The 22008-nt window shown below is 48.8% G+C and overlaps 1 protein-coding gene across 11 annotated transcripts in view; it reads right to left on the bottom strand.

Moving 5' to 3' along the window:
- The window catches only part of BCAR3 (BCAR3 adaptor protein, NSP family member), a 284505-nt gene that overhangs the window by 12589 nt on the left and 249908 nt on the right, over positions 1 to 22008 (bottom strand). For 10 of the 11 annotated variants that reach the window (XM_010343843.3, XM_074381403.1, XM_039460808.2 and 7 more), the window contains 5 exons: positions 17484 to 17612; positions 13919 to 14361; positions 8714 to 8817; positions 7030 to 7682; positions 1075 to 1190 (listed from right to left, as the gene is read on the bottom strand). In XM_010343843.3, coding sequence (XP_010342145.2) covers positions 1075 to 1190; positions 7030 to 7682; positions 8714 to 8817; positions 13919 to 14361; positions 17484 to 17612 — 1445 coding nt within the window. Of the gene's footprint in view, positions 1 to 1074; positions 1191 to 7029; positions 7683 to 8713; positions 8818 to 9652; positions 10910 to 13918; positions 14362 to 17483; positions 17613 to 22008 lie in introns of those variants that run through there. The other variant, XM_039460809.2, reaches the window with a different exon arrangement.

The raw sequence follows: 22008 nt of genomic DNA, 5'->3' as shown, positions 1-22008 counted from the left end.
TCAGCTCAGCGTCCGGGGTATTTTCTATGGGACGTATCCATGGCTGTGAGGGCCAAACAGCAGCAGCATGGCAGTCATTTTATCTGCCTTCCACCCGCAGAAATGCCAAAGCAGTGACGCCCATCCCCCCACAGATGGCTATTTACTCTGAAAATAGTAAATTCTAACAAACCTCATCCCTCAATCACATCGGTCACATTTCAGGCGCCCGAGAGTGACGTGGCTGGTGGCTGCTGTAACAGCCGGTGCAGAACTCGTCTGTTACCACAGAAAGCTGCCCTGGGCAGCCCTGGGCAGTCCTGGCAACTAGCATGGGCGGGACCGACAGAACACTTCGCAAGATAGTCTTGCCCAAATCAATCTTTAAAAAATGTGTCAAAAAGGCCAGCTTTTGTGGTAATATGGATCTCTAGTCTAGTGCTGCTTTTCTTAAAAACATACCTCACTGTTGGTGTTTTTCTAATTCCTAAACATTCCATTTCAAGGGACACCCAGGGCCCTGGCTTTTCATGAGAAGCGGGCAGGGATGACTTGAGGCCCGGGTGAGTGCCGTCATCCGCTGACCCCTGACCCTATTTGTCCACCCCTCAAAGAAAACACTGTCTAGACTCTGCTCTTCCCAGCATTTCCCAGAAACTCCTCGTAATTCCTCAAGCAATCTTAACCCCCAAAGAGACGAAGACGCAGCTCGCTAGGCAGAGCTGTAGGGCAGGAGACCCAGGAGACCCTGAGGTGCTCTGGTCGCCCCAGTCCCGCCCCAGGCCACAGGATCTGTGACTCCTGCTCACACAGGTCAACTGAGTCACTGGCTTCAGACCATCTGTTCTCTCCATCCGACCCTCCAGGATCAGGGATGGGAACATGTTCTTTGTTCCTGAGTTGTGCTGTCTTTGTGTGCAACTCCAGGAATTCTCTGGCTCAGGCTTCTGGGAAGAGTCACCGCAGGCCATGCACCCTGAAGCACTGCTACCCCAGGGCTGGGCTGGTGCTGGGTCCCTCTCTGTTCTAAAACCTGCTGCTGTGATGCCTGCAAGGAGCTGGGAGCGTCAAAGCGCAGAGGACAGCACTGCTCACCTTTCAATTATGTCCAGGCGCAGCTGGTGTCCGTGAGGCAAGGTAATGAGTTCCAGGCCTGAGCTCACCCCCATGTTCCTCTTCGTCTCTTCAGAGACTTCAAGTATCCTAGCAACCTGTCAAGAGCCAAAGTTGAAATACACCGGGTCAGGAAGTGGGCTTGCCTGATCACGAATTCAGCATAGGAGACGATAAACACACTGAACGGGGATGGCATGGACACACTTTCTGTGTTGCATTTCTTCATCAGCCGCAGCTGACAATACTGTTATTACATGATGTTTAGGGTGTTTTAATACGCACAGTAGAGTATAAAACTTAGGGGGAAAAGAAAGACTGGTGGGAGATGCCTATACTGCTCTGCAGATCTACAGATTTGTTAAGTGTTTCTGCCCAGCCAGAGAACAGTTTAGTTCTCTACGCCTTTGTCTAACACAGGATCCTGCTGCGACGTTTTGCTGCCAACAGCAGGGCTGCATGTGTGCGGAGCTGGCTGATCCCCTGCAGTGGAAAAGTGGAATCTCATCCAAGTGCCTCTCTGCTGTGGGCTTTGCCATTCATGTTCTCACTTAACAGCCACAGCTGGCGGCTATTACCCTTAATTATGCTTCTCCTGGGCCCTGTAAATGCTCTATACGTCTGGAAACTATTAAAAATGTGTACAGTGATTGGAAACCTGAGATCTCAAACACGCTTCTTTCTCCTGAGAGGCTTTTCTTAAAGAAAATCTTTGTCCCAGACAGCCCTCAACCCATCTCAATTCAAGTATGTAATTCTCAGTTTATTAGAATCAGGTATTAGTTATTACAATGTCATGGAGAAATGTTACAACAGAGCCAGTGTGTCTCTAAAATGGGGCTAATAGGCCAGGCGCGGTGGCTTATGCCTGTTATACCAGCGTTTTGGGAGGCTGAGGTAGGGGGCTGCTTGAGGCCAGAAGTTTGAGACCAGCTAGGGAATATAGTGAGACCCCACGTTTACAAAATATTAAAAATTAGCTATGCATGGTGATGTGCGCCTGCAGTCCTAGCTACTTGAGTCCAGGAGTTTGAGGTTACAGTGAGTTATGATCATGCCACTGCACTTCAGCCTCGGTGACAGAGCAAAACACTGTCCCTAAAAACAAAACAAAAAATAAATGCAGCTAATGACACCTCACAACATAATGATGTACTAAGAGCGGAACTAACATATGCAACAAGTCTAGCCACCTAAACACATGGCAGGCACGGGACGGTTTCTTTCCTTGATCTTTGCACTTGTCCTCAACCATAATTACTCTAGGCTATCAAAACACATCTGGTCATTTAGGTGTTATTACTAACCCTGCCCCGTAACTTCTGTGGTTCAACCCACAGTCAACCCTGAGGGGATGAGCCTATGGAATTAGTTCTCCAGTGGCAGATGCCAGAACAGGATGCAGAATTCCAACTGTGCTCCTACCTGCGCTCTCTGGGCCTCAGTTTCCCCTTTTCTAACTTAACTGCTAAGTGTGCTTTTCCCAAGGACTTTGCAAGGGATTCAGATAACTTTAGAACCCCCAAAAGCTACCTGAAAATAGAAGTTGTGAATCATCAGCCATGTGGAAAGGGGAAAAATTCTGGCCAGATCTTGGGAAAGAGATTTATACATTGACCTTGGCAAGGCAGCCCAGACGCATGCCATGCACACTTCCTTACCAGCTGCCCTGCGTCAGAGGTCCCAAACCCTGTACTTCTGAAGGGTGTCCCCCGCACTCTGGGTGGCGAGACTGGGAGGCCTGTGACTGATTCGGTTTGGCTCTGGAAGACCTGGCAGACAGGTAGTGGTCCCTGCTCTCCAGCCTGTGTTTCTTCAGCATGTCTGTGCCATCCTTGGGTCACTTCACTGGAGACACACCTGCTTGCCTGAGGGCTGAGGGGATCCCAAGCTCACACAACCGGGCCTGGATTAGGTTCCCTGACGAATGCCCAAGGTTGTACAGCTCACAGACACAGAGGAAGGACAAACACGTCCAGAGCATCTACTGTGAGCCGACTCCTCAGGGCAGGCTGGCAGAGCTCCTCTAAATCTCAGCTGGCCTACTCTGCTGCATCTCTGGACTCTGCCCATTGCTGCTTCTCCCACTGCCTTGGAGGCTGCTGCACTGAGCCAGGAGAGCCCCTACGGGGGCCCAGCCCAGCCCTCCTCCCAGGCGCAAAGGCCCTTCTAAAACACCACGAGACTGCCTGGCGCCACTCGCTGGTTCTGTTGCCCTCAGCATCGAAGAGCAGAGCTGTACTACACTCGACTGTAAAGTGCCTCGCAGGCAGGAACCTGGTATGAGCCCAGAAGTAGAGACTTAGAAACATTGAAGGAAAGACCTGTGAAGCCCTCCCACACCGCACCCCTAACCCCATCTTCCACTCACACTGAGTGAATCTGCTGTAAACCAACCCTCTCTCCATCGCTTTCGACAACTGAGCCTCTGTGCATGTGCATTGCCTGCCGCCTGCAAGATGCTTTTTGTGTTCTTCATGTGGCCAACGATGCAGCCTTCCACGCTCATCTCAGACATCCCGGCCCCATCTCCACACCCCAATCCCTGGTCAAGGCCCTGCGCGGAGGCCCCACAACTCCTGTGCCTTCCCCTGCAGGACATCTGCCACCTGGGTTGTGCTCCAAGCTCCTGCATCACTGTCCCTCCCCAGCCCACCCCCACCAGATAATAGGTGCTCCAAGAGCAGAGACCACGAGCTGCCCTAGCACACAGTAGGCGTTCCATCAAGGCTGAATGCATAACACAGACAAACACTTAGTGCTCACTGTCGGCTAGGCAAGGTGCCCAGGGCTTTTAATATATTATCTCATTTAGTCCTCGCCGACTACCTGGGTAGTTGGTATTCCTTACAGATAGAGAGAGAAGTGGAGGCTCTTCAGCTGATGTGGCAGAGGTGGGGCTCAGGCTCAGGCAGAGGCCAAGCCCTTCACTACTGGACCTCGTTTCTGGCTATAGTCAAAGACCTTGCGCATGGTCGGAGAGACTCAGTGGCTCCTAACCAGACCCCTGGGGGATAGGGAAATGGACACAGCTGGGCAGGGAGTCTGGAGGGCTCTTAGGACCACCCACTGTCCTGATGGCCTATCTGGGCATCTGCCTGCATGGCTGGGAACCAGCATGCGAGTCCCAGATGCTAGCCAGACCCTGCTCTCAGCTTCCGGGTGGTCCTGTCTGCGCTGCCACAGCATTTGGGGTGGGAAACAACAGATCTCGTTGTATTTCCCTCTTAGAGATGCTGATTGTGCCTGCTTGAAAGTCAGTGATTCCAGGAAGAGAATATGGAAATGGTGGTAGACTCCAAAGACAGAGAGGGAGAAATTTTCAACACAGCCCTGCCCTGGGGCTGGGTGGGCAGAGTCCAGGCTGGCTCCTGCTCACTGCCTGAGGACTCCATCCAGCCCTTTGTCCAGGGGTGCCTGCAGGCAGACATGAGAGTGAAGCCCCACTAGAAGGACAAAACGCACCACGGCAAGCCAGGGCAGACTGTGTTCTTTAGTTGAGAACATCCCCGGGGTCTAGTTTCATGGCTACCAAAGGTAGGTCTGGGCAGGTCCCAGACCTCCTGCCAAGGGCGGGCAGGTGGGCATCTCGCCTCTACCTAGATGATCATTAAGCCCTGCCCAGAGCCTCAGGAGGGATTCGTTCCCTTGGGAATTGGCCTGCTCTGTAAACCCAGGCCTGCTTCTACAAGGAGCTTCCTCTATGGAAAACCCATGCAGGTTCACACCAGGCCAGAGTCTCTCTCTCCTGACCCTCTGACATGGCTCTGCTCTCAGATCCAGAATCCAGTGTGCTTGACTGATTAGAAGAGAAATCCTCATTCTTTTCACTTCCCAAACAAGGTTAAGCTCGCTTATTTAAAGTGAGGTCCGATAACTCCAAAAATTGCATGACCACCTGTGAGCATTGCCCAAGGCCATCCAGCCAAATGTGCAGCACGACCTCATTCTTCCGACACAGCTGGTTCCCTGGCTCTCCTCTCAGGGCCTGCCCAGCAGAAGTGCACCCTCAGCCCCACCTCCCAGGCCTGGGCAATGAGTTATTCTGGTTTCTGAGTCATCCCTCAAGTTCTGTGGTCAGCAAGGGCCTTGTTTACCCCAGGATGGCCAGCAACTGCCTCAAGTTCCTCAAGCCTGTTTGTGGGAGCCCTCCATCAGTGTTGGCACTTCCTGCAGGAGTGCTCCGAGACTGGACTTCTTGCCATGATCCAACACATAGGGAGGAAAACCCGGTTCCTAAATAGGCCCTGACATTTGACGCTAATTGACTTCACTGAGCTACGAATAAAAAAGGGCTTTGAATGCCCAGGAACCAGCCTCTTTATATAGAGAAGGTGGACTGAGACCACCATTGCCTGAGATGGTGCCTGGTGTCTAGAATACAGTCAGCTCTCTTTATCCGTGCTTCTGCAACAGTAGATTCAACCAACCGAGGATCAAAAATATTCAGAAAAAAAAAATTGCATCCGTATGAAACATGTAGACCTTTTTTCTTGTCATTATTCTCTGAACAATATAGTATAACAGCTATTTACGAAGCATATGTTTTGTATTAGGTGTTATAAGTAATCTAGAGATGATTTAAAGTATACAGGAGGATTGCATAGGTTATATGCAAATACTACTCCATTTTATAGAAGAATGCAAGCTTCCATGGATTTTGGTAGCCAATGAAGGTCCTAAAACAAATCCCCCTGGATCCAAAAAAGTGACTAAATCTCTCTTAAGAATGAGGTTGCTTTTGGGAATGGACAAAAGTCACTCACATCTAAAATAAATGTTTCCTATAAAAAATAGTGATGGGCTGGGAGCGGTGGCTCATGCCTGTAATCCCAGCACTTTGAGAGGCCAAGGCAAGCAGATCTCTTGAGCTCAGAAGTTCGAGACCAGCCTGAGCAACAGGGCAAAATCCCGTTTCCACAAAAAATACAAAAAGTTAACCAGGTGTGGTGGCATGTGGCTGCGGTCCCAGCTACTCAGGACGCTGAGGTGGGAGGATCACTTGAGCCTGGGAGGCAAAGGCTGCCATGAGCTGTGAATGCACCTCTGCATTCCAGCCTGGGTGACAGTGAGACCTTGTCTCAAAAAAAAAAAAAAAAAAAAAAAAAAGTGACCATGTAAATATTTAATCATGTGGAAAGACAGTCATGTTGGTCAATGAAAGATTCAGGGTTTGGAATAGTATGTATAGAGTAGTGTCATTTCTGTGGAGAAATGATAATATTTTTGCATAAACCAAACGCTGACCACAGTGATCTCCAGGAAACTGGATGTGGTGTTTTCATCTGTGCAAGCCAGGGCAGACTGCCTTCTTCAGTTGAGAACAGCCCTCAGGGCCCCGGACAGGGCCACCGGAAGCTGAAATTAACTGGATTTTATCTTTTAATCTGTATTTTAGATTTTTTTCTAAACTGAGGAAGGATTATTTTAAAAATCAAGGTAGCTTTAAAGATGTTTATCTATACTAAAGACCACTTTAGTACTAACTCTATTATGCATAAATATAATGTAATAAAAATAACTAAGGTCTGCTACTCCAGAAACATTTTCATCTACAATCTACTCTCCTGTAGCTTTGGCTTTACCAGTTCTGGCAGAGCCGAGGCCAAGGGGGAGTTTTTAAATAGCACCAGGTAGGAGGAGGAAGATTCTGTTGCAGCTGCTGACACCAGCAGGGGTGGGTGGGTGGACAGGGCGGCCCCCACCCCCGGCAGCAGGCTGCCATCCCTCTGTCTGAGATGAATTTTATAAGCTTCCTGCTTGGGCAAAGGTTGCCCAGCTGTGGTTCCCACCCATTAAATAAATGCCCATGCTGGTGTTACCTTCAGACCTTCCTATGGACAAAGCACCTAATGGGTGAGGCGGAGTGAGGCCAGACGGATCCCCTCCTTCCAAACCTTCCAAAGCCAGAACAACACTTGGACCCCCAGCTCTTACCTTGCAGTCCACGCTCAGTATGTGCTGGGCGATGATCTTGGGGTCACTGTTGGTGAACACTTCTTTCGCACGTTTCAGCATCGCTGTTTCCAGGGGCTTATTCTCAGGGGGAAGGAGCTTTGACTCAAAGTCATTGGGCCTGAAGGAGGAGACAGTCTCCAGGAGGGGTGTCACAAACTCGCCCTTGTCCCGCTGCCCCTCCTCCATCTGAGCTGCCACACGTTCCCAAGGTCTTTCCCTGTCATCATCATCAAGGATCAAGTAGTTGATGCCAGAGTTCCGGGGACCTGGCGCCCCATTCTGCTTGGCTGTGAGCAGTTCTGTGCGGCTGCCCTGGGCACATGAGGGAAGCTTAGCTGCCCTGCCGCAGCCTGTGGCAAATGCTGGGTTCAGTTCACAGTAGTTGGCCTCTGAGTTGAGCCAGGCGGAAGGAGATGAGGGAGCCTTGAGGAGGGGCACCTTGCAGGGCTTAGGGGGCGGCTTAGGGCACAGCTGGCTGTCTGATCCCCTCAGTGCCTCCCCAGCCCTGGCGTCCGAGGAGACCCTCCGAACCACTGCTGGGCTCAGGGTGGGCTCGCTTCCTGTCCTGAACACGGGTGAGTTTGGGCAGGGGCTTGTGTCCACACCCGAGGACTGAGGTGGCAGCTTGTAGCCTGTGGGGGATAAGAAATGGTCAGAAAAAGCTCATCTGTGTGGAGCATATAAACCAAACAAAACCAGAGTGACTGCTCCCCCGGCCCTCTGTTCATGCTCTTGGGTTTCAATTTTCATTTTCGTTTCCAAAAGAAAATGCAGTGTGACTGCCCCATGCCCAGTCTCAGGGAGTCTACAGCATTGTGAGGGCTGGGCTGAGCTTGCCCCTTCGCACACTCCTGGGTGCCATTCTAATCCCGGGGACTACTGCCACCTGGGCTACAAACGTTGTTGTGTGGTCACAGAAGGCTAGGACAGTCAGAATGAGGAAATCTATGAGCGTGGAAGGCATGAATAATGTAATCTTGCCCTGAGAAACAGGAGTCATTGGCCACGTAATGACTCCAAGGGGAGAGCTGGAGACAGGGAAGGGAGAAGAGACAGGTAACCCACGGGGACGTAGTTTACGCAGGAGCATTAGCAAAAGTCCTTTGTGGTCCCAGGGAAAGTCAGTTATGAAAATAATGAAAAACCACCCCCGGTTCTACCAGTGTAACTGCTTAGGAGGTGTGCCCACACCCCAAACCTTACCATTCTTCTGGCCTTGAATGGAGGATGGAGAGAGGGGAGCTGGCCTGGACAGCTGTTCTGTCAAAAGCCCCTGGATCCACCCACCAGCCCAGGAAAAGGAGTAGGCTTGTCATGAAGATCACGCGTTTCCAAATGGGCTTGAATCAGAAAACCTGGGTTCAAATGCTAGGTGATTCTAAAGAAGTTACTTAACCTACCTGTGCCTTCGTTTCATCAGCTGTGAAATGGCGATAATCACGCCCCCCTTGAGGGCTTGCTGGGAGGCCTAAAAGCTGGCATACAGAGTCCAGCTCAGTGCCTCACCACTGGATCTAATTCTGCAAACCCATTCCCATCCAGGCTGCAGGCCTGAAGCCTTGTGCGGCGTCCAAATGAGACGACTAGATGGGGCGGGGTAAAAGCCTAAAGGAAACCAGGGTCATGCTGACATTCTTCTCCCCGAAAATTCCTCAAAACATACCAATCGGCAGGTAACTCTCTGACTGGTGGGCTTTGAGGGACAAGGCTCTTCTGTCCTGCATGTGATCCAGACAGGCTGGCTGGCTACCACTCTTTTCTTTGTTTCTGAAGCAAAAGACAAATAGGACAGAAACATGTTATTAAAGTGTAAAACCTTTAGGCATGGAAACTTAAGAAGAAACAAGAAAGAAAACTGCTCAGAACGAGAGTGCTACCGCATACCCTAAAGTAAAAGAATGTCCGCTGGCAGAAGAAATTACTGATGGAGCAATTAGTACATGACTGTGTTGTGTGCTCCGTCCCCCTGTCCCCATGACCAATGCAGCTAAGTTCTAGGATGCCTCCTCTGGGCCGTTCCACCCTGTTCAACAGAGTAGGGTACAGTTTTATGATACTCCCGGGAAAATCTGATGAATTGGAATGTGTACTTTTAACAGAGCCTAAAATTACTTACAGGCCCAGAGGGAATGGCTTGCCTAACTAACATGCATTTTCCGCATGCTCCACAGTGTTGCAGTTAGGAAGGAAGCTGTGGGCAACTTACATTCTGGTGCAAATCTCAGCATCCCCCAAATAACCTACAGGACTGCCCGGGGAGGGTGCCCTCCCCAACCTCATGGTTGCCCTGCGGGAACCCCCCACATGGCCTCCTCCTGCTGAGCTGGGAAAAGGCACCAGCATGGTCACCAAGCAGTAGCCAGGAGGCACACCGGGTAACCACACAGGGAAAAGGTGGAAGGTAACTTTCAACACACTCTCCGTTATTCCTTCTGTCCCTTTCCAATTCAAATTGGGAATTTCTCTAATTAGCACCAAGCACCAGAATCTGCCTAGCTAGAGACGGAGGCACTGCACCAGCCAAGTTGTTAGGAATTTTAACTGGCCTTCCCATAAGCATAAAACATTCTTACGTTACAGAAATCACGAAGTTCTTTCCTACCTTTACAAGCACCAAAGCAAAAACAAATGAAAAACACCCCAAACTCCGAGCAACAGAGAAATTCCAGCAACCTTTCGAAGATAAGGCAAGAACGAGGGCGAATTACAAAAGGAAATGGCTCCCGAGAAGTGATATTTAAGTAATGACCACTGCGGCTGGACTCCAAAAGCCAGAACGGAAGGGCTTGGAATGCAACCTGCCTGTGAGCACACACCTTTGCCCAGGGCAGGCCACCAGCCAGCCAACTAGCAGGCCCGACGTCAGGACAGGTGGCATCTGGCCAGAGCTGACGTGAGGGAGCCACTGAAGGGCATCGGGGCAGGGCAGCAGGCCATGGGGCCGTCTTTTCCCCTCCTCCCACTGAAACATTTCTGGGCGTGCTGCCTGTGCAAAGTGGTGACAAGTCCTAGGAGGATCTGGATTCCAAAGGGCAAACAGAAAAGTGGCTCTATTAGGCCTGGCTTGTTGACTTAGAGACTTTCTTAGTCTTCTTTTCATTTCTTATCTTAAAATGTTTTTAAACCAGGATCGTTCAGGGCCAATGAGGAGGCCTTCCCCACAACAGTGGTTCTCTTATCTGGCCGAATACACTCCCACTCTGTATATGACATTAACTCCCTGCTTCAACTTTTCAGCAGCCAATCCCCCACAAAGCAAACAGAAGAAAAGGTACCCCTGTAACATTGTAAGGGATCTCTAGTCCAATCCTATTAGTATGAAAAGGAGCATTTCTAAATATCGGGCCTTGCCTCCCTCGTTGTAATTGCCCTGAGTTTTTGTTTATTTGTTTTTGCTTGTTTTGAGACAGGGTCTTGCTCTGTTGCCCAGGCTGGAGTGCAGTGGCATGGTCATGGCTCACTGCAGCTTTGACCTCCCAGGCTCAAGCAGTCCTCCCACCTCAGCCTCTCCAGTAGCTGGGACCACAGGCACACACCACCGTGCCTAGCTAATTTTTGTATTAAAATTTTTTTTAATTATTAAAAAAAATTGTGGCTACATGGTAGGTATCTACACTTACGGGGTACGTGAAATGTTTTGATACAAGTATGCAATGTGAAATAAGCACATCATGGAGAATGGGGTATCCATGCCCTCACGCATTTATCTTTTGAGTCGCAGACAATCCAATTACAATCTTTATTTTAAAATATATAATTAAGTTGTTTTGATTACGGTCACCCTATTGTGTTATCAAATAGGTCTTATTCATTTTTTCTAAAATTTTTTGTACCCATTAACCATCTCCACCTCCCTCCCAACCCCCACCCACTACTATCCTTCCCAGGCTCAGGCTCTGATAGAACCATTCTTTTTTTTTTTTTTTTTTTTTTTTTGAGACGGAGTTTCGCTCTTGTTACCCAGGCTGGAGTGCAATGGCGCGATCTCGGCTCACCGCAACCTCCGCCTCCTGGGTTCAGGCAATTCTCCTGCCTCAGACTCCCGAGTAGCTGGGATTACAGGCATGCACCACCATGCCCAGCTAATTTTTTGTATTTTTAGTAGAGACGGGGTTTCACCATGTTGACAGGATGGTCTCGATCTCTTGACCTCGTGATCCACCTGCCTCGGCCTCCCAAAGTGCTGGGATTACAGGCTTGAGCCACCACGCCCGGCCTTCTGGTAACCATTCTTGTACTCTCTCTGTCCAGTAATTCAATTGTTTTGACTTTTTGATCCCACAAGTAAGTGAGAACATGTGATGTTTGTCCTTCTGCGCCTGGCTTATTTCACTTAGCATAACGATCTCCAGTTCCATCCATGTTGTTGCAAATGACAGGATCGCATTCTTTTTATGGCAGAGTAGTACTCTACTATCCATCCATCTGCTCATGGACACCTGGGCTGCTTCCAAAGCCGAGCTATTGTAAACAGTGCCGCAACAAACAATGCAGATAGCTCCTTGATGTACTGACTTCCTCTCTTTTGGGTATATACGCAGCAGTGGGAATGCTGGATCATATGGTAGCTCAACTCTTAGTTTTCTGAGGAACCTCCAAACTGTTCTCCATGGTGGTTGTACTAACTTACTCTCACCAACAGTACAGGAGGGGTCCCTTTCCTCCACAACCCTCACCTGCATTAGTTATCACCTGTCTTTTAGATATGGGCCTTTTTAACTGGGGTAAGATGATATCCATCATAGTTCTGATTTACATTTTTCCGATAACCAATCATGTTGAGTACCTTTTCATCTGCCTGTTTGCCACTGCAGTGGTGCGATCTCGGCTCACTGTAACCTCCACCTCCCAGGTCAAGTGATTCTCCTGCCTCAGCCTCCCCAGTAGCTAGGACTACAGGAATGACCACACCTGGCTAATTTTTGCATTTTTAGTACAGATGGGGTTTCACCATGTTGCCCATGTTGGTCTTGAACTCCTGACCTCAGGTAATCCACCTGCCTTGGCCTCCCAAAGTGTTGAGACTACAGGCATGAGCCACTGCGCCCGGCCCATGTGTATGTCTTCTTTTGAGAAATGCCTATGTCTCAAAAGAGCAAATCTTTTACCCAGTTTTATTTTTTTATCACATTATTAGATTTTTTTCTTATAGAACTGTTTGAGCTCCTTACATTAATTTTCTTATTTTTGTACAGATGGGGTTATGCCATGTTGCCCAAGCTGGTCTCGAACTCTGGAGCTCAAGCAATCCTCCCACCTTAGCCTCACAAAGTGCTGGGATTACAGTTGTGAGCCACTGTGCTGGGTCTGAGTCTGACATTCTACTCCCCTCCCGATAATAAGCACTTTGCCTGCCCTGTTCTGAGCACTTTGCATATATTAAATCATGTATACCTCACAAGCTCCATCTTTCTAGATGAAGAATCTGAGGCCCAGGAAGGTCGAGTCGCTTGACCCTGGTTGAACAGTTGCCCAGTACAGAGCGGGCATTTGTGCCTGGCTTACCAGGTCCACAGCCAGAGGCTGACTAGCATGTGCCGGAGCCTCCAGGCAGCACACAGCTGTCATTTGCATTCCACACAGAGTCCTGTATTTTCCTCCCCAAGCTCTGTAGCATAGAAACGACAGTTTATGACATTTCCTCATGGACCAAAAAGAAAACCAGTGAGTAGAATACAATGTGTTGGTTTACGTGCATCACGTTAGAAGCTGGGGGCCAGGGCAGGGCTGCTGTGTGACTGAGGGCTCGACTGGGTCTATGTCCCTGACACCTGCCTTTTCCCTCCTTTCGTTTCCCAGTGCATTTAGATGCTGTGCACAAGGCCCCCGAGCTCTGCGAAAGACAGCCCCTAAACAAATGCAGGCCACCACTGCCGACACTTGACAGCCAGGCACCGAGGCTCAGCGATGTTCTGAAGCCCTGATTTTCCACCAAGTGCTCTAAATCCTTCTCTGCACCATTCCCCAAGGTACACACCATAGCCCCCATGCTCTCTGCATCTCCTATCTTAGAAATCTCATCTGTTCTCACCACGTCAACCACCCTTTCCATGTGGACCAACCCCTAATTTAAGTCTTCAGCCTCCTGGACCCCAAAACTCCTGCTGGACTCTGGCACTCCAGCCCATAGTCTTCCAGCTCAGATGAAAAAGCATGTTTTTCCTCCAAAGTCCCCTCCCTCCTGGTCACTCCTGTTGTCTCCAATGTGCCCTCCTTATACTCCACCACGTGCATTAGAGTCGTGGGGGCCAGGCCCCTCCATGATTCACTAACTGGCTTTCCTGTTCCTGTCTCACTCCTTGACCCCAGTACATTGCTGTCCATTTCTATTCTTAGGACATCTGCATTCACTCTGCTGAGTCTGTGCAGCTCCCTCAAAGCACTGCACCTGGCATTAAGGCCCCCACGATCTGGCTGGGGCTAACTCCCTAAGCCCACTGCTACGGGTCCCTTGCACAGACCTTCTGTTCCAGCCCCACCAGCACACTCACTCCAAGATCATGCCATTTTCCATCCCCAGACTTATGCCCAGGCTGCGCCTCCCACTTGGAACAGCCCCCGCCCTTTGCAGCATCTATCCAAATTTTCCCCAGCCATCAGACCAGCCCAAGCTTAACCCCCCTTCACAAGGTCTCTCCTGTTGCCACCCGCTCTGTCCTTCCTCAGCTCCTATACCATCTATTGCTGGCACTGCTCAGCTGGGAGCTAACAGTGCAATGCCTCGTAACAGCTATTCCACGAACAGTTGGCATTCCTATTAACATCATTTATTTCTCTGTTCCATGATGAATTCTTCATCTGCCTAAGTCTGGGCACCTCTGGTGCCTTTCATGGTCCTGTGCCAACTGCGGAGGAGGCCTTGACCCACCTGAGGAGGTTTCCCCTGGGCAAATTCTGCTCTCGGGTCTGGACACCACCCATGGTGAGGCTCAGCCTCTTGGCCACGTCCGGCCATCCCTCGGTGAGGCTGCCCTCCCGGGCCCGGCCTGGGGAAGTGCCATAACGCTCCTCCAGGCACCGCAGGGGCACCGTCCTATTGATGGGCTGGAAGATGATGGCACCACTCTGCTGGGAGATGGGCCGGCGGTTGCCCACATAGCAGCGCACCAGGCCGGGGATGGAGTCGAAGCTCTCCATCTCGAACTGGTACTGCACGCGGCTGTACGCCTCGCTGAGCCGCAGAACTGTCCGGTTGATTTTGAAGTGCTGAGCGAGGTTCTTCCACTGACAGGTTAGGACAAAGTTTCCAGGGCTGGACAGAGAGTCACGAACTAGGAAGTCGCCATCTCGCTGCACAAGGTTTTCAGACACCTTTGGGACAAAAAGGTGAGTGAGGAGTAAGAAAGGCAAGAAAATCACATTCCTTCCAAAAGCTTATAGCTACCCACTTCTCTGGGCCAACGGAAGGCAATGCTACTATTTCTTCTTGGATCAGCTGTTTAGTTTTTCAAAGGTCAAATTCATAGAAGATCCAATCATTCATTCAGGAACTACTGACTGACCGCCTACTTGTGCCAAGCACCACTGCAGGGGTGACACGGGCACACAAGAGCCCACCTCATGGAGCTCCTGCGTTTGTTGGGGAGCTTCTGTTTTCGTGAGAATAAATAACCAATGGCTATGGTACGTCAGATGTAACGTCAGGGAAAAAGTACATCAGGAAAGGGGACAGGAAGTGCTGGGCAGGGGATGAGGGCTGTCTAGTAAAATAGGGTGGTTGGGGAAGTGTCACAAGAACATGACGTGTAAATAGACTTGAATGATGTAATGCACCAGGAAACAGGAAATTAGTACGTGTCGGGTAGGACTGATTATCCCTCCCCAACAGGTGGAGTGCGGAGAAAGAAGGTGTTCGTTGGTGTCTAGAAGTTGTCCACGGAGTCCTCTCAGAGGAGGAGTCCACGTGCAGGACACACCAACTACTGGCTGGAAGGCTTGGAACTAAGTCGGGCCGGCAGGCTGGGATCCCTCATCTCACAGTTACTATAAGCATTATGCATTTGTATACATAATACATGCAAGCGCTGGAACACAGTAGATACTCAAAAATAACTCGCATGATGCTGCTGCTTAAAGCAACTGGAGAATTTAGACTGTGGTGCAGTCTGGCTGTTCCTGTAGCCTCAACCACCTGGGTTCGCATCCTGGCTCATCCGTAAGACTCTGGACAAATTATATAATCTCCCTGTGGCTAATTTACATTATCTGAAAAACGCAAATGATAATATTACCTACAGGATGGCTACAAAAATTTAAGGGGCTAAAATGTTAGCAATAACTCTTGGTATTATGGTTATGGTTATAGTGTTCAGTTACTCAGTTTGGAATGATTTATCGCTGAAAATTTATACTCATGGCAAGTAGTAAACAAATTTAACAACCATGATAAGGAGAAGGATGGTGACAGTCACCAGTTTTATAACTCTGACAATTTTTCTCAGACATTCCATCATTTGATCAACAGTATACTTCTGTTAGCTTAAAATAGTAGGCTACCATGGTTACCTTGAAATTGCATCTTTGCCTTAAAAATGTTTTCACTTAGAAATTCCGTTTCTTAGAATTGAGCCTGTGAAGGCTGGGCATGGTGGCTCATGCCTGTAATCCCAACATTTTGGGAGGCCGAGGCAGGTGGATCACAAGGTCAAAAGATCAAGACCATCCTGGCCAACATGGTGAAACCCTGTCTCTACGAAAAATGCAAAAATTAGCTGGGTGTGGGGGTGCACGCCCGTAGTTCCAGCTACTCAGAAGGCTGAGGCAGGAGAATTGCTTGAACTTGTGAGGTGGAGACTGCAGTGAGCTAAGATCGAGCCATTGCACTCCAGCCTGGTGATAGAGCAAGACTCTATCTCAAAACAAAAACAAACCAGAATTGGGCCTGTTGAGCCTGTGAAAATAATTATAGGTATGAACATAGCACTCTTAAAGGATGTTGGTCACAGTGTTAGAAACACCCTAAGTGTTCAATACATTGTGACGCATGCGTACCATGGACTGACATACATACCATGGACAGACATACAATGCAGGCTGGCACAGAAGAATATTTTATAGCGGGTGAAAATTTTCAGGACATAGTGAGTAGAATGGGCTACCAAAAAGGTATATGCAGTACAATCTCATACTTGATTTTGAAAAGCCCCAGAGAATATATGTACACAAAAGTGTTCATAGTGGTTATCTCCAGGAGAATTATGAGGAGAATTAGAGATAAGAGATAAGAGTTTAATTTCCTTATTTTTACTATCTATATTTTCTACCATCAATTTTAAACTTAAACGAACAAAGTCAGAATAAAAATTATTTATTTGATTGTGCCAAGAAATCTGCTACATTAAAAAAAAAAAAAAAGCCCAGGCATAGTGACTCATGTCTGTAATCCCAGCATTTTGGGAGGCCAAGGTAGGTGAACCATTTGAGGTCAGGGGTTCGAGACCAGCCTGGTCAACATGGTGAAACCCCATCTCTACTAAAAACATAAAAATTAGCTGGGCATGGCGGTGGGTGCCTGTAATCCCAGCTATTGGAGAGGCTGAGGCAGGAGAATCACTTGAATCCAGGAGGTAGAGGTTACAGTGAGCTGAGCTCATGCCACTGCACTCCAGCCTGGGTGACAGAGCAAGACTCTTGTCTCAAAAAAAAATAAAATAAAACAAACCTACGACTTGATGCCCTTTCCCCCCAGCCCCTGCCCACACATTTCCTGTCATGTTGTCTTTAGATAATGATTGGCCAGATCAGGTTTACAATAAAAACCCAAGGGAAATTCTATGCCTCAAATTCTGCACACTTATTCTATTTTTCCATTTTTGTAGTATTACATAAAAAAACATTATTCATGGCAATTATCCAAATGACGATCACACAGTATATTCTGGGCCACGAGTCTGTGGTCATGGGTTTGATTCCCTTCTTCCCCACCTCTGGGTCATGGTATTCAGTATGGAAGCGATGGAGAGAGTGAGTAACGCTGGCTCTACTGGGGCACAGGCAGCCTTGTTGGTCTGGGCCACCCGCCCTCTCTCCTCCCGAAGCTAAGCTGCTGCCTTGAGAAGGAGGGGTTGCAAACGGTTTGAGGCTGCTGGCAGCTGGCAGCTGGCCAAGGGTTCAATTACCTGGGCCACAGCCCTCCCTCCTAGTTCTTCCGGTTACTGACCCTGTGGCTGCTGCCTCCCGCAACTCTGCGGACCCCAGGAGCGCTGGCTGTCCCTTCACTTCCTGAACCTGTGGATGTGTGCTCTGAGTTCTTGACCTCAGCTCTTGCCAAGGTCTTCTTAGGTAAGGGTCTAAATGAGGTCATTTTTAGAGTATTTGTTTTTGCTTATACAGGAGCTTGCTCCGACATGGCCTCGGAGTAGGACCCTGCGGGTCATCAATCTACACTGCCTGAGAGTAGCTGCACGTGCACTGGAGGGAACGAGACCAGGTACCTGTCGGGGAATGCGGCCGTGGTACCAGGCGTGGCTGCGCAGGTCCTCGCTGCTCAGCAGCAGCTCCTCCTCCAACTCCTTCTTCAGCCTCTCAGGGGTCCTGTCCATCATGTGCCTCTCCTTGGAGAACTGCAACACAGAGGCAACCATGAGCTCCCCTGCCCAGCCCACGCCAGGCCATGCCAGCTGAGGTGACCGCCTGCTTCACTAAGCCAACCAGTTATGCTAAAGCCTGCATTCAGGTAGGGGAGCCTGGATAATGATTACAAAGAGCTGTGACCTTTTGTTTCTCTGGCCACAAGTGTGTAACGAAATTTTTACCTGCACATGGAGAGTCCACCAAGAAGTTCCCTTTACCAGTCTACCCAAGCAGCTGGGTAGGAAGGGCCAGAGAGACGTGCAGACAGCAAGACACATGCTGCCCAGGCTACTCTCTTCCCGGGGGAGCTTCTGCATTCTCCTTCAGGACTGTCCTGACACAGAGTGGGGAGGGCAGCAGTTCCCTTCTGGCCTTAGATTGTGGCCCAAAGCACAGTCCCTGGGCTGGTAGCGATGGCCCTGACTTCTTTGCTGTTGGCAAACTCAAGTTCAGGAATTGAGTCAGTCTTCAGAAACTTTTAAGGCAAATGGACAGAGCAATTTTATGTCTCTTGAATCTAATAACAGAAATCTATGTCTTTATTTCACTTTTCTAATATTTCATTTTTATGACAGATAGGAAACTGAAACAAATTTAAAAAGGCAACTCTGGTCCTTCATCTCAGATGGTTTGAGAATCACTGGTCTGCGGCATTGCACAGGGGCCATGGCAGGGAGTGCTGGGTGGCCGGCAGTGGCTCCAGGTTTAATTTAGAACCAAGCCCACTTACAACATGTGAACTGAACCTCGAAACCTGCCCAGTTTCCAGCAAGACCAGGCTCAGGAACGACTTGCTGAAGGTCCATGAGCAGAAAAAGGCTGTGTCCCTGTGATTTTCCCGTTTCCCAGCTTGCCCTTCAAACTCCCATGAGAGCCACAAAATTATTACTTATCACACCACTGTTTAACAATGCTTATTTATTTTTTGAGACAGGGTTTCACTTTGTTGCCCAGGTTAGAGCACAGTGGCACAATCTCAGCTCACTGCAGCCTTGGCCTCCCTGACTCAAGCAATCCTCCCACCTCAGCCTCCCTGGTAGCTGGGACTATAGGCACGTGCCACCACGCCTGGCTAATTTTTGTAGTTTTTTTTTTTTAGAGATAGCATTTTACCATGTTGCCCAGGCTGGCTCAAACTCCTGGGCTCAAGTGACCCATCCACCACCTTGGCCTCTCCAAGTGCTGGGATTACAGGTGTGAGCCACTATGCCTGGCCTATTAGACTACCTTGCACCTCAGCAAAAAAAAAACAGCTCCAAATCCTTTTCCACCAAAAAAAGAAAAAAAAAGCCCTGAAATTTTAGGACTAGATTCTTAACCTGTAGTGTTTCTTTGCACGCTGGCCCATGAAGAGCACTAGCTGAGTAACGACTCAGGCTGATTTTTAGATGGGGCTCCAGCTTACTACTTGTGTACTTCTCCCTGGGCAGGCACTCACTCGGGAGTGTTTGAAGGATGGAATTTGCATCAAGATATGCTGACACTGGCTGTCCAGGATGCCCGCAGGCTTTAGACCAGGCGGCCCCAAACTACAGCCCGCGGGCCACATGCAGCCCCCTGACGCCATTTATCCGCCCCCTCCCCCCACCCCCGCCACACTTCAGGAAGGGGCATCTCTTTCATTGGTGGTCAGTGAGAGGAGCACAGTATGTGGCGGCCCTCCAACGGTCTGAAGGACAGTGAACTGGCCCCCTGTGTAAAAAGTTTGGGGACGCCTGCTTTAGACGGTGATGTTTGACACCATCCACTCCCATCATTAATATTGTACAGCTGTATCTGAAGATAGCTCGAGCGTGGAATGCGGGTTGTCAACCCGGCCACGCTTATTTTTCATTTATTGTCTGTCTTGCCTCCCACTAGACTGTAAGTTTTATGGAAACAGAAATCCATCTACCTTTTCCTCACTGCCCTTGAGCAACGCCTGAAAACATCAGACATTGGGTATTTAGTAAACAAATACCCAGGATGAGAAAAGATGATGACTTTGCTTAGTAATGGAGATACTCCCTTTCTCTCTCAAGTTACATGAAGTCCTGTTTTCACTGGGCATGCTGCCATTCAGCCAAAAGACCACTTTCTTCAATCTCTGTCTCTTCCAGGGAGATGTGGCCACAGGACTCAGTTCTGACCAAGGAGCTGAGATGTGACGGCTGGAGCCTCAACACCATTCTGGACTGTGAGTGGGGAGCCATACCTAGGAATGGCTGGGTGGAAGGCCTGATTGAGGCTGAGTCCCTGATGACTGTGGGGCCAACACACCAGCCCTGGACTGCCACCCTCCAGGTCTCCTAGGTGATCTATCTTAGGTAAGCCTGGGATTTGTGGGTGTTCCGGTCACTGGTGGCTGAACTAAGTCCTAACCCATATTGTGACCTGACTGCCACTTAGTCACCCAGACAGGCAATCTGCAGGCTGAGCCTAAATCCCTTGAACTGCACCCTGGACCCACTTCTTGGTCTGAGCTCTGAAAATGCAGAGATCTGAAAACATACAGCAGGTCTTACACAGTTCTTCGTTGAAAATTTATTTGCTTATTTTCAAGAAGCTATTTCCATATTTATCTTTGCATTTTCCTTCCTCCCTGATGCCCTAACACTCAGCTACCTCTCCCTCTCCCTGGCTCCTTTTTCAGCCCTGCTCATAACAGCAAGGGTTGTTTTTTTTTTTCTTTTTTCTTTATATGCATCAATCTTTTATTCCAGGTTTTGAGATAATGCTGTTATAAACTGGTTACAAAAAATATATATAAAATCAGCTATCTTCCTAATTCCTAAGAGAACAGGAAAATCCTAAATTATTGCACTTTCCCCCTGTAGACTCCAGAGAGGGAATCAGGGTACTATAGGAGATAGGGCGCTACAGGAAAGTACCGAGAGAGAAATGAAGATACTAAGATTAACGCTCTCAAATAATTTGGGATGAAAGACCAGACTTCAAAAACTATGCCCTTAAGCTCTTGCATAATTTATGAAAAGTTTGAAGGTTACACAACTGCCTAGACTTGTATTTTAAAAGGGAAGGAGGGAAAGGGAAAGGGAGGAAAGTGAGAGGGAGGGAGAGGGAGACCCAGAGTGAACGAGCAATTGCAAAAGGCATTCATTTCCAGCCAGTGAGGGCTAGCTCGAATATGCTGCAGAGCCAGGTTTGCTGCTGGGAGCCTCTGCCTCAGCAGATGATGTGGACAACGTCTCCCAGACAACTAAAGAAAGGATCACCCCATATGGCCACCTCATGATTAAACAGTGGTTATTTTGGGAGTGGATGCCTTCTAGAACTTTCACTACTGCTTTCATCACATGTATCAACGCAATTATTTTTCCCAGCTGCCTGTATTTTATGAGATCTTGATCTCCCCAACTATGATTTTGCCACTATAGATAAGTACTTTGATGGACTGTAAACCCCAAGGTGAGAGGTGACCCTATAACAAGTTGTTGCAAAACGTATCCGTCTGTATTCCTGAGAACACTGTGATTGATAGCGGTGCTTCTTGGGGACCAGAAATGAGATTCCTGCTTCATAGGACTGGTCATGTGTGTCTGCAGTATTTGGCAAAATGCTGTAGGCTTCCCACATGCAACTGAATTACTGGTGACAGTGTATCCTTCCACTTTTCTGCTGCCAGGTGGGAAGAATTTGGATTTTTCCCTCAATGCAACCATTTTGTTCATGGCCTGGGCTAGTTTTTAGGACATCGCTATGAAGCAAATTCTAGCACTTTAAGGTAACACAACAGAGCCTCTGCCTTCAGCCAAGGTTTCATCCCATCTGTGTGGCTACTGGTGTCCTCTAATTGACCTAAGCTCTAATTTATTCTACAAATGCCCTAAGAATCCTCCTGCCCTTCCTTAGACTACCTTTCTAAGGGAAGGGCAGAAGAGGTAAGTACTGTATTCATTCACATAATATTCACACATTATGCACTGTTATAACTGCATAGCCCAGAATTATGCAGGAAAAGAGACAGAATAAGGTGTCAAGCCCTAGGCATTCCAACTGTTTCCAATCTTGGGAAAATAAAGAAGACAAGCACATCATTCAAATCCACCCCGGTTCCTACAGCCTTTCTCCTAGCTCTTTTCCAACTCCACCACATTTGTAGGCATCTTCTGAACTCAAAGTGCTTCAAAGACTGGCTGCACGCAGATCATCCTCAATCCCTCTGTCAGCAAGGGACAGCAGCCATTGTGGCACCCAAAATGAGTAACACGGCTGTGCTCTCGTAGAAAGTTGACACTGAGTGTGAATGCAGGACTCTGGCCCTCTGGACTGTCGTTCTTCAACTGCCAGGCAGAGACAGCAAGCCTTGTGAATAATCATTCGCTTACATAACTGCAATAAATGTTAATAATGATCACATTATCTAGTAATACAACTTTCTCTCCA

This window comes from Saimiri boliviensis, chromosome 11, assembly GCF_048565385.1.
Source record: "Saimiri boliviensis isolate mSaiBol1 chromosome 11, mSaiBol1.pri, whole genome shotgun sequence".
NCBI lineage: Eukaryota > Metazoa > Chordata > Mammalia > Primates > Cebidae > Saimiri > Saimiri boliviensis.
This window is presented reverse-complemented; position numbering and strand designations above follow the sequence as displayed.